Consider the following 13,326-nt stretch of genomic DNA (forward strand, 5'->3'; position numbering starts at 1 on the left):
TTTTGTTAGTCATTTATTACAGTAAAATTTTAAAACATGAAATCTTGACACTATTCTTTCAGCTGTCAATTGGAAGTTCGAATTTCTCTTTAAAAGTCTCTACAGGGATCATAACAAAACCTTTAGCTTCACTTATTAATGGGAAGGTATCTTTAATCATGCAGAGTATGATGGCTATGGCTGGGTAACTTTTATCTAAGGCTGCACAAGTGATATTTTCACTATTGAAACCAGAATGAATGCAAAAATCAAGTGGCTTCCTGCACAGTTAATGGTTTCAACCCTTCGTGTGATTCAATTTTTATATGAGCAGTGGGATCTTCAATCATTTTCTAACCCGAGGCATCTGAGGCAGGTTCTTTGAAATAAACCTCTTCAAACAAATAGTTTTGAAATTCTGTTCAGCACTTCACATGAACTGTCATCGCGATGATTTCATGCCTAATTTAAGGCGGTGATAGTTACATAAAGATTTTTAATAATGTGGGTTTTAAAAGGTGATATTTTGATTGACTATGCATGTTGCAATAACATTGAAGGCAACGCAATGTTGGTGAGGCCACTGCAGTACCATGTAATGAAAGAGAGGGTTGGGGTGTGAGCTCTTCCATCTTGATTCTTATGTGACGAGAAAGAAAGAGAGAACATGAGAGTACATTTCATGATCTCAGGGTGTCCCATAGCACTTTACTGGCTTTTGACACTTATCCTCACTTGTACCCTCCAACCTTTGCAAGTGCTGAACAAGAATTTTTTCCTTTATTCTTTCATGGGATGTGGGTGTTTATTGCCCATCCCTAATTGCCCTGGAACTGAGTGGCTTGCTAGGCCATTTCAGCGTCCTTTACCTCCGTCGCATCTGTTCCGATGATGCCACTTTCCAAAACGGCACTTCTGACATGTCTTCCTTAAATGAGGTTTCCCACTCACTGTGGTTGACAGGGCCCTCAACCGTGTCCGACCCATCTCCCACGCCTCTGCGCTCACAGCTTCCTCTCCCTCCCAGAACCATGATAAGGTCCCCACTTTTCACCCCACCAGCCTCCGCATTGAAAAGATCATCCTCCGTCATTTCCGCCAACTCCAGCATGATGCCACCACCAAACACATCTTCCCCTCACTGCCCTACCCCCCCCCCCCAGTCAGCGTTCCTTAGGGACTGTTCCCTCTGGTACACCCTGATCCACTCCTCCATCACCCCCAACGCCTCATCCCCCTCCCATGGCACCTTCCCATGCGATCGTAGAAGGTGCAACACCTGCCCCTTTCCCTCCTCATTGTCCAAACACTCCTTTCAGGTGAAGCAGCGCTTCACTTGCACCTCCTTCAATTTGGTCTACTACATTCGCTGCTCCCAATGAAGTGTCTCCTCTACTTTGGAGAGACCAAACACAGACTGGGTGACTGCTTTGTGGAACACCTTCAGCCTGTCCACAGGCATGACCCAGACCTTCATGTCGCTTGCCATTTCAACACACCATCCTGCTCTCATGCCCACGTGTCTATCCTTGGCCTGCTGCAATGTTCCAGTGAAGCCCAACACAAACTGGAGGAACAGCACCTCATCTTCTGATTAGGCACTTTACAGCCTTCCGGACTTAACATTGAGTTCAACAACTTCAAACCATGAACTGTCTCCTCTGTCCTCACCCCTTTTTTAATATTAATTTTTTTTCATTTATTCATTGTTTTATCCCCACCTTTTATCCTATTTTCGATCTTTTTTCCCCACCATTGCCCCTCTCCCCTACTCCGCTCCCACAAGGGCCATCTGTCACTTGTTCATGTTGCCCTTTTAAGAGTGCTTACCCTTGTCCTGCTATTATCACATTCTGCTTTCTCACCTTAATGCCACTATCAGCACCTCCTTTAGCCCTTACCACTACCATTAACATCTGCTTTGTCCTTTTGTTCATGAGATCTTTGTCGATCTCTCCTTTGCCTCCACCTATCACTGGCCTTCTATCCAGCTTCACCTGCTCCACCCCCCTTAAACAGTATAAATTTTATCACATTTTTACCTATCTTCAGCTCTGAAGAAGAGTCATATGGACTCGAAACATTAACTCTGTTTTTCTCTCCACAGGTGCTGCTGGACCTGAGTTTTTCCAGCATTTTCTGTCTTTGCTTCAGATTTCCAGCATGCACAGTATTTTGCTTTTATCAGAATCTGGCCAGGTAAGGACAGCAGATTTCCTTCCCTAAAAGAACAGCTAAGCTCCCATCATTTTCTGAGGATCTTCTGCTATATGTGTGCACAGATTGGGGCAGGTGAAGTGAGAGACGGGTGTTATTAGTGAAACTGATGGGTTTTTACAACAATCAATGTCACCATTACTTAGACTAGCTTTCCGTTCCAAATGCTATTAATTGAAATGAAATTCCACCAGCTGCCATTGTGGGGTTTGAACCCGTGTCCCCGGAGCATTAGCCTGTCCAGTGACATTACCACTACGCCACCATCTCCCCTGGATGAAAGAAACAATAAGCTGTTATCTTTTCAGGCAGAAAATTAGCTTTGAAAGCATATTTCTCATTGAAGAAAACTGCCCCTTCCTGAGCTACGAAAATGTTAATGCAGAAACTTGAATGAAAAATTGATGATTTAAAAAAGTGAAGTTATTTTGAAAGGGGGCATAAAGCAACCTCTACTTACTAAATTTCCACATTTTTTCTATAACTGTAATGTAGAATAGGTGCAAAAGGGACTTTTTTTATTGCTTATTATGTGCTATGCATCTTAAACATCAGTCCACATTCTCCATGCTACACATTCTCCTGACTGGAAAACTAAATTAATATACGGTACTTTTTAAAAAAACAAGAGGTGATCAAGCTGATTAATCTATATAATTCAGTATTGAATAGATGTTTCCAGAGGGATCTATGGGCATTTCAAGTGTTTTGTTGATAACTGGTTAATTTGAATATTGTTTATGCTTTTTATTTACCTCTCTTTCCTGCCCTTCTCATACCTTTCTTTTCCTGAAACCAGTGACTGCTGCAGCGGTATAGTTCCACAGTGAGTTTTGGTAGGTTCATAATGGACTTGGGGGTGTATTGCAAACACAACCTGTCCCTTTCTTCACCTGCCCCAATCTGTACACACTATTGGCAGAAGGTCCTCAGAAAATGAAGGGAGCTTAGCTGTTATTTTTTTCCCTTCCTTAGACCTGAAGATAGATGCAGGAGCCAATTTTTGCAGCTTGAACGGAGAGGTAGCATAATGATAATAAAACAAGACTGGCCCTCCAAGTGCCTGAAGTAATTCTCTTCAGGACAGGAAATCTGCCATCCTTATCCAATCTGGCCTACAGCCATGTTTTTGACCCTTAACTATTCTTTGAAATGACCTAGCAAGACACTCAGTAGTATCAAACCACTGCAGAAAAGGTCAAATAAGTTTAACACTGGACAGACCATTCAGCATCGACTTAGGCATAGGAAATGACAAAGGCACACCATGCCATGTTCGATGTGCAAAGTCCTCCTCACTAACATCTAGAGATTAATACCAGAACTGGGAGAGCTGTCCCACAGACTAGTCAAGCTACAGCCTGACAGAGTTATACTCACCAAATCATACCTTAACAGCCAATGTACCAGACTTAACCATCACCAACCCTGGTTAGATGCTGTCCCACTGCCAGGACAAACCGACCAGAGATGGCAGGGCAGTGGTTTACAGCTGAGAGGGAGTGGCCCAGGGAGCCCTCGACATTGACTTCAAATTGATGAAGCCTCATGGTATCAGGTCATACATGAACAAGGAGCTCTCATGTTGATTACCACCTAACGCCAACCCTCAGCTGATAAATCAATGCTCCTCCATGTTGAACACCACTTGGAAGAAACATTGAGGGTAGAAAAGGCACAGATTGTATTCTGGGTGAGAGACTTCAATGTCCTTTACTAAGCGTGGTTTAGTTACACCACTATTGACCTAGCTGGCCAAGTCCTGAAGGGCAAATCTGGCAGACTGGGCCTGCAGCAAATGTTAAAAGAACCAACAAGGATGAGAAACATACTTGAGCTCTTTTCACCAATCTGCCTGTCATAGATGCATCTATCCATGACAGTATTGGTGTAAGTGACCACCACATAGTCTTTGTGGAGAGAGTCTTCACACTGAGGACACCCTCTATCTTGTGCAGTACTAAGAGCAGGAGTAGGCCATACAGCCCATCAAATATGCTCTGCCATTCAATGCAATCATGACTGATCTTTGGCTGCAACTCCACTTGCCCCCATGTTCCCCATATCCCTTGATTTCCTGAGACCCCAAAAACCTGTCTATCACTGCCTTAAATATATTCAGACACGGAAAAATTGAAATCAATGGGAATATGGAGTGGTGATGGTAGTAGTCTCTCTATTTACTGAAGTTATACATAGCACAAAGAAAGATGGTTATCGTTGTTTGAGGCCAATCATATTAGCCCCCGGATATTGCTGCAGGAGTTCCTCAGGGTAGTTTACAAGGCCTAAGCATCTTCAGCTGCTTCATCAGTGATCTTCCCTCCATCTTAAGATCAGAAGTGAGGATGATCGCAGATGATTGCAGTATTCAGTATCGTTCGCAACTTTGCAGATGCTGAAGCAGCCGGTGCCCACATGCAGCAGGTCCTGGACAATATTGAGTCTTGGGTTTATAAATGGCAAGTGACATTCATACCAAGCAAGTGGCAGGCAATGACCATCTCCAACAGAGAGAATCTAGCAATCTCCCCTTGACATTATTGGCATTACCATTGCTGAATCCTCTGCGATCAAAATCCTGGGGTTACCTGAAACTGAACTGAAATAGCCATATAAATACTGTGACTACAAAAGCAGGTCAGAGGCTAGGAATCATGCAGTGAGTAACTTGCCTCCTGACTCCCCAAAGCCTGTCCACCATCTACAAGGCACAAGTCAGGAGTGTGATGAAATATTCCCCACTTGCCTGGATGGGTGCAGCACCAGCAACACTCAAGAAGGTCGACACCATCCAGCATGAAGTAGCTCACTTGATTGTCATCCCATCCACCACCTGTGCGCAGTGGCAGTAGTTTGTACCGTCCACAAGATGCACTGCAGCAACTCACCAAGACGCCTTCAAAAGCACCTTCTAAAGCTGCAACCTCTACCACCTAGAAGGACAAGGGCAGCAGATGCATGGGAACAGCACCACCAGCAAGTTGCCCTCCCAAGCCACGTACCATCCTTACTTGGAACTATATCGCTGTTCCTCCACTGTCACTGGATTAAAAACTGGAACTCCCTTCCTGACCTAACAGCACTGTGGGTGTATCTCCACCACACACTGCGGCAGTTCAAGAAGGCAGCTCACAACCACCATCTTGATGAAAATTAGGATGGGCCATAAATGCTGGCCTTGCCAGCAGTGACCTCATGCCATGAAAGAATGGAAAAAAATCTTAGCAGCCTTCTCTAATTGTCTTATTCACCACATCCCTGGTCTTTTTGCCTCAGCATCACAACATGCAGTGCATTTGTTCACAGAGCCGAGTGAGGGCAGGGGAAAAGGATACCAGGCATTAATTTCTGTTTAAATAGAAAATGTAACATGAAGCAATATAGAGAAGGGAATTGGAGAAGCAAGTGATTTGCAAGAACGTGAAAGAGAAAGGGTCTTCTGAAATACCATTTGAGGTTCGTGAAAATCTGTACATCTTCTTTAGAAATGCAGTCAACAATAACCAATTTTTAGGTCAAGAATCATTTGTGGAATGATTGTGGGTTAAGTATATTGGTTTTAAACTAAGGAATTAGTGTATTTCATTACTCTGCAAAATCATATTTCAGCAGCTAGTGTGTCCTCGCCACAAAGGATCTTGATCTGAAATGCTAACCTATTCCTATTCAGACTTGCTGGGCCAGTTGTGTGTTTTCCAACAGTATCCTTTTTTCACTGACCTGTTTTCACAGGTGCCAGGTCAAACATTAATGCATGCATACACTGTGATCTGAATGCACTGCCACAGGGCTCATCTTTTTGTATTTAATCAGTATTAAGGAAAGGGGAGGAGAGAAAAACTGAAACCCCGAATTCCCTTCCCTTCTGTCGTTATAAGTGTGGTTTATTTTTGAAAAGGTTGATGTGTGTTTCTAAACCCCTGTTAATATGTGATCAATTTATAGGTACCAGCAGCAGACTTTTGTGGGTTTAAACAAAGGGAGTCATACATAGCACAAAGGGAGATGGTTGTGGTTGTTGGAGGTCAGTCATCTCAGCTCCAGGGCATCGCTGCAGGAGTTCGTCAGGGTAGTGTCCTCGGCCAAACCATCTTCAGCTGCTTCATCAATGACCTTCCTTCCATCATAAAGTCAGAAGCGAGGATGTTTGCTAATGATTGCACAGTGTTCAGCACCATTCGCGACGACTCAGATATTGAAGCAGTCCATGTCCAAATGCAGCATGGACTTGGGCTGACAATTGGCAAGTAACATTCGCACTACACAAGCGTCAAGCAATGACCATCTCCAATAAGAGAGAATCCAGCCATCACCCCTTGATGTTCAATGGCATTATCATCACTGAATCCCCCACCATCAACATCCTGGGGGTTACCATTGACCAGAAACTGAACTGGACTAGCCATATAAATACTGTGGCTACAAGAGCAGGTCAGAGGCTAGGAATTGTGCGACGGGTAACTCACCTCCTGACTCCCCAAAGCCTGTCCACCACCTACAAGGCATAAGTCAGTAGTGTGATGGAATACTCCCCACTTGCCTGGATGAGTGTAGCTCCCACAACACTCATGAAGCTTGACACGGTCCAGGACAAAGCAGCCCGCTTGATTGGCACTACATCCACAAACATTCACTCCCTCCACCACCGACGCACAGTAGCAGCAGTGTGTACCATTTACAAGATGCACTGCCGGAATTCACCAAGGCTCCTTCAACAGCACCTTCCAAACCCATGACCACTACTACCTAGAAGGACAAAGGCAGCAGATAAATGGGAATACCACCGCCTGGAAGCTCCCCTCCAAGTCACTCGCCATCCTGACTTGGAAATATATCACAGTTCCTTCATTGTCTCTGGGTCAAAATCCTGGAACTCCCTTCCTAACAGCACTGTGGGTGTATCTACACCACATGGATTGCAGCAGTTCAAGAAGGCAGCTCACCACCACCTTCTCAAGGGCAACTAGGGATGGGCAATAAATGCTGGCTCAGCCAGCGAAGCCCACATCCTGTGAATGAATTTTAAAAAAAACATACTCTCCCGAAAGATCTAATCGTGATGTCAGTCACACACCACACATTCCAGAAAGATATAGTTAAAGAAGATAGTGCACTTCTGCAAGTATTAAACCAAAATAATAGTTAACAGTTCATGTGTCTTTGCAAGTCCAATGAAGACTGAAGCTTTTCCTCACGCTTAAATTGTTGTTAAAATAAGTTCAGGTAACTGGGGTCAGATATGGAGTTTCTGCAGGATTCCATCGATGAGAAGAATATTCAGCAGGTCGTGAAGTCAGGCACTTGTGACTGTTGTATCAGGAGGAACAGTTTTCTCAAAGGTGAACTCAGAGATTTGAAATCAGGCTGGGAGGCTTTTTAAAAGACTTTCTAGCACTCTATTCTTAAAAGACAGATGGCACAGCCTTTTTCTGAAACTGTTGTCTTGTTGGTGTTATCCTGCAGATTGTCCCAGGTCTCTTCTGAGTTTTAGGATGAAAGGATTTTAGTATCCAAGAACCAGTTTCAGTCACGTGATCAACAGCCATTGATATACAGTAGAAAGTGGATAACTGGTCTCATCAGCTTTCCTTTGTAATGTTGCAAACCTGGAGCTGTAGAGTCTATAAGTCCATTAACTCTGTGTTTTGAAGTAAACTTCGAACATTGGCAGAATTCCACAAAGAAATGCTTAAATAAATATATGCAGTTCCAGAAGCTTCCATACAAGCTCGGGCCATGTTTAAAGTTATGAATACAACATGCATTTGACTGGGCATGACATCAGTATGTTTCGAAAGATGCTGGTTTATCTACATTCCTTTTGCACATGCGGTGAAACCTCAGTATATTCCTCACATGAAGGGTTAGAGGGCTGGCAACAGTTGAACTAGAATAGCAAATATAATTCAGTCCCCCTTTAAGCATTTTTTAAACTTTATTGTCACTATAAATGTCCATGACCACAGTAAAAGCAGACTGGCCAGGTAAACGTGTACCACTATAATTATAATTTGCTACTGTGCCAACGCTGATGGACAGTGTAATTACAGCATGACAGGTTTACATAGGCAATTTCAATCTTAAGGTGGACATGGAAATTTTATAATATGGGATAAAGTGTTGTCAAGAATCATGGAATACTCAAGAGTTTTAGCATATCGGTAAGTATCATCGTGCAATTACTCATTTGGTTCTTGTAAAAGGCAAAAGTTCCAGGGCACACTACAAAGAATGGAAGGCAGCTCTTAAGTGTACTTGCTGATATTCCTCCATAACACCAGTAATACCTAGAGACTGACTGGTCATTAATCCCTTCACTATTTGTGGAATTCTGTGAATAAACTAGTTGCCATATTTAACTACTATGTGAAATGTTTTGAGCTATTTCTGAGAGGTGCTAAGTGAAAGTCTTTCTTTGCAACATGATTACATTGTAAATTTAAACTGTTGCAGCTGCTACTTCAATTTTTGTATGAATACTCTGATGAGTACTATTTGATGGATATAATTCATTTTTCTATGGTTGCATCTTTATTCTAGGGTTTGAGATAATCAGCATTAAACCCATCCTTGCCTTTTTTCTCCTTCCTCCCTCTGCACATCAACAGAGAGAGAAGACCTTCCAAGGATTGTGACACTACCATTGGCGATGTTTATTCCAAATAGCTTCTTAATGCAGCTTCAATTTTTATGTCATGTCGGTAACAGTTACTGATGTCATAAAATAGTCAAATATGAGTGAAATCCTTTGCAATCCAAACCTTCTAGGAAGGGAGAAGAAACTCCTATAATTTCTGCAACTGCCTTATAATATGGTTGGTTCAGAGATTCCAGAGCCCTACCAAGCTGCTATTAAATGTTTGACGAAAGCAATGAAGGTGTTTACTTTTGCAAACAAGATGTCAGGCATCTGCTGATAATTACTTGGACTAATGCTTGGCTGATGTTCCTAGGGCTACGCCTAAGGTGTCTGCCATGTTGTGAAACCCCTGAATCTGCAGCAGAGGCTTGCCAGTCCACTGAGGAGAGCTTCTGGTTGCAACTTCCTTTTAAGAGGATCATTTAAAAATGGCATTAAAATATTTGTACCCGAATCTTAGGCAGTCCGGGCCTTGACCTGCGGCTGCACCCTGAAGTGTGTTCCACTTCCACCTCTGACCATATGCCAACTCCTAATGAAACTCAGCAAATGAGAATTCTGCCACTTCAAGTCCTAGCCTCACTCCACTCTTTTCCAATAGCAGTATTGTTTGGAAAAAAGCCCTGTTTCCACTTGTAGGACAATCCAAAACTAAAGGTCATAAATATAAGATAGTCACGAATAAATCCGATGAGGAATTCAGGAGACACTTCTTTACCCAGAGAGTGGTTAAATGTAGAGCTTGCGACACATGGCATGGTTGAGGGGAAAATAATATAGATACATTTAAGGGGAAGCTAGATAGCATATGGGGGAAGAAAGGAACTGCTGATGGAGTTAGATGAAGTAGGGGTGGGATGAGACTGTTGTGGAGCATAAGCATTGACACGGATCAGTTGGGCCGAATGGCCTGTTTGAGTTGTAAATTCTGTATAAATATACTGGCTACGGCTGGGTTTTTATGTTTCATTGGGTTTTCTCTCCACAGAGACAAGCTGTCAGAACTCCATGGCAACATGTTTGTGGAAGAATGCACCAAATGTGGCAAGTAAGTTCTCTCCATTTCTGTAACCCCGCATCCCTGGGTTTAATATTTCTGATGCCGCAGTAACACCTGGATAGAACTCAATTCACTCACAAGGACCTGTGTATCACCACCCCCCACCACTGCACAATGCCTTAGTCAGAAATTCAGTCAATTGGTCAGACTCCAGTGTCTTATTTAAGATGCATTTTAATGAACTGTTGAAATATCTTAAGTTTCTGAGAAGATCAAATGTAATCATTATCAATTTGTAATTGCCATTGGACAGCCTGCTGATGTGTCTAATAGCTTTATTTTGAAAGGGAAAAGTTGGTGAAACATTGTACGGTTTAAAGCTTAGAGGATGTTAATTAAAAGTTGAATACGTTAGATGTTGAGCCCACGCTGCCATATATTCATGGCTGCTGACTAGTATCTCACCACTTTGCAACTATTCTTGCTAGGCCTGAGGCCAACAAATAAATGGGATGCCTTGTCTTTGTATATTCCATGTTGCTCTGTCTTTGTGTTTTCATTTTACTTTGGCAGAAATGTTGGCTGTGGAGTACAAACATGAAGCAAGTTAATGCAAGTTGAATTTATTTTTATATATTTCTGTAAGTGACCAAACAGCTTAGTAACTTTAGCTACAGTGAAGTCAGCTAATTGACACACATGCTGGGGGCATTCATTCAGCCCATTCATCCACTGCACTTTAACACTGGTGTGTCTCCTCAGTAACTCAGCATCTTATCATATTTTCACTGTCTGTTGGTTTCTGTATCCATGTGAGCTAGAAACTACACGCACCTGTGCACTGCACATAAACACTGTTTACTCCAGTTAGTTAATTTCCATGATATAACTAGCACCCACTGTTTAGAGGAGAACTGTTGCCTATCCCTGTTGAGCTGACTAAAAACCACAGGAAACCTGAAGATCAATCACTGTTGGCTACATTTACATAGGAAGAGCCTTGGAACAGGAGTAGGTGATTTGGGCCTATAGCCTGTTCAACATTTCAGTTAAATCATAGCCGATCTGTATCTTAACTCCATTTTATTTGCCTTGGTTTCATATCCCTTTAATACTCCTACCTACCAAAAATTCTGTCCATCAGTTTTCAGCCTTAAGAGATTTCTGGGATTGCCAGTTCTAGACTTCTTCTACTCTTTGTGCGAGGAAGTGCTTCCTGACATCACTCTTGAATGGCCAAGCTCGAATTTTAAAGTTATATCCCCTTGTTTTGTGTTTCCGCACCAAAAATATTTTCTCTCTCATTATCAAATCCCTTAAAAACTCCATTTTGATCACCTATTAATCTTCTATAGTAAAGGAAATACGATCATAGTTTATGAGGCCTGTCCTCATAATTTAACCCTTTTGTCCCAGGTTTCATTCAGTTAGAAGAGTAACTGGCTTGACATGTTCGATGGGCCTTACGAGTTATTATTTTGCTAGCTGATTGACTGCTGGATGGAAATGGAAATGAAGAGTGCAGAGTCCTTTAACTCGAGTGACCTAGAGTGTAGTGCGTGTGATTTTTGTATTAACTTTCACCGTAAGCTGGCTTGGTAATCCATTGGTTCTTCTCTACTGCAGGCAGTATGTTCGAGACACAGTAGTTGGAACAATGGGGTTGAAAATGACTGGCCAATTATGTGACGTTAAAAAGGCGCGAGGCCTTCGAGCATGCAGGTATCGGATCCTGGTCATGTTCTATTGCACACGTTATCTCCAAACATTGAATAATTGTAATGTATTTTGGAACATTTACACTCCAGGTCACCTTTCATGTCTGCTTAATCTGACTTCATTTCTTTGCAAGTGTTGAGTGTATCTAACATTGGTTGGTAATATCAGTCCCTCTATTTTTTTGCACCCACCTGAAGACAAGTTGGTCTTGTTGGTGTAGAGTTCCAAAAACATTGTCCACTCTCCAGTAATGCACCTAAAAGGGCAAATTTTGTGCATTAGGCTATAACTGGTGAATATTGGCTGGTTAATCAACCATAGAGACCGTCACAGCCAAACTTAGATAAAAACAAAATTCTGCAGATGCTGGAAATCTGAAATAAAAACAGGAAATGCCGGGAAAAACTCAGCAGGTCTGACAGCATGAGTGGAGAGAGAAACAAGTTGACATTTTGCGTCCGTAAGAAGAAAAGTCAAATGGACTCGAAACGTTAACTGTTACTCTCTCCACAGATGCTGCCCGACCTGCTGAGTTTTTCCAGCATTTTCTGTTTTTATTACTGTCAAATTTAGTCCTGATCTCATCTGACATCTATACATGTGACTGGAGTTTCTGAATGATGTGTAGGAGTGCGAACCCTATACCTGACACCAAACTGCTTTTGACAGTGATTTCTGACAAAGGCATTCAAAGATTGAAATTCTATTTAGGACAAACATTTTCCATTTGAATGCATCAGAAATGTATGACTTTAGTGATCATGCCATAGTGATATTAGGGATGAATGGAAATAAAGACAATTGAAAGGAGAACTAGGGAGTAGGTAATTTATTGCAGAAAAATTGCTGAATATTGCTGGCCACATATTAAGGGAGCTGTAGGTTTTACTCCATCGCTGTCAGTTATAAAAGTAGGTCTGCCCATTGTACTTTCTCTAGGTCTGTTGCATCTCCTAAGTTGGGGTGTGAGCACCAAGTGATGTAAGCATCTTTTATGGGAATTAAATTGCAGTGTCCTGTATCTATCTATAAGATAATATGGTCATGGGCACAACAGTACTATTGTACCCAGCACAGCTCATCTGTGTCTTTCACACGTGCCTCTTCAATCTCCTCAAAATGAATTGATTAAATCCTTGTTGAGAGAAGGTCAGATACAAATCGATAAGCTGCTTTATTTCACAGCAAGGTGATGATACAGAATAGCCAATATGATCAGACTTTGTCAATTCGATTCCTACAACTTCGCAAAGAAATACAAAATAAAGAATTCTCCACACATTCCCACATCATTTGGGTCATCTATCTTGATTTAAAAGATGGTTTACAACTTTTTGCTAGCATTTCTAACCACCTTATCTCAGCAAAAAAAGCTCAAAGCTGTCGCAGCTATCTCTATAATAAAGCAAACTACCTTTTCAGCCTGCCTGTTTTCCAAAAGCCTCACTGCCTGCGGTTGAGTTTTATTTTTATCTTTTATTATTCAAAACCAGCAAGCGAAGAGCTGCAAGCCCCCTTGCTAAGTTCCTGGGACCAGCAACTCTCCAACACAACTGATAATGCAAAAGATATATACATATACACACACACATATATATATACATATACACACACACATATATATACATATACACACACACACATATATATACACACACACATACGTGTGTGTGCATGGGTACATATAATGTTTGTGCAGGCATATGTGTTTGTGTATATATATTTTTTTAATATATCTTTTTATACATATTTTTTGATATATATGTTC

General features: G+C 41.9%; 1 protein-coding gene across 4 annotated transcripts in view; it reads left to right on the forward strand.

Moving 5' to 3' along the window:
* Positions 1-13,326, forward strand: part of sirt6 (sirtuin 6) — a 58,179-nt gene that overhangs the window by 33,706 nt on the left and 11,147 nt on the right. For 3 of the 4 annotated variants that reach the window (XM_078555632.1, XM_078555633.1, XM_078555635.1), the window contains 2 exons: positions 9,828-9,887; positions 11,466-11,561. In XM_078555632.1, coding sequence (XP_078411758.1) covers positions 9,828-9,887; positions 11,466-11,561 — 156 coding nt within the window. The remainder of the gene's footprint in view (positions 1-9,827; positions 9,888-11,465; positions 11,562-13,326) is intronic. The other variant, XM_078555634.1, reaches the window with a different exon arrangement.

This window comes from Cetorhinus maximus, chromosome 13, assembly GCF_964194155.1.
Source record: "Cetorhinus maximus chromosome 13, sCetMax3.hap1.1, whole genome shotgun sequence".
NCBI classification, from domain to species: domain Eukaryota; kingdom Metazoa; phylum Chordata; class Chondrichthyes; order Lamniformes; family Cetorhinidae; genus Cetorhinus; species Cetorhinus maximus.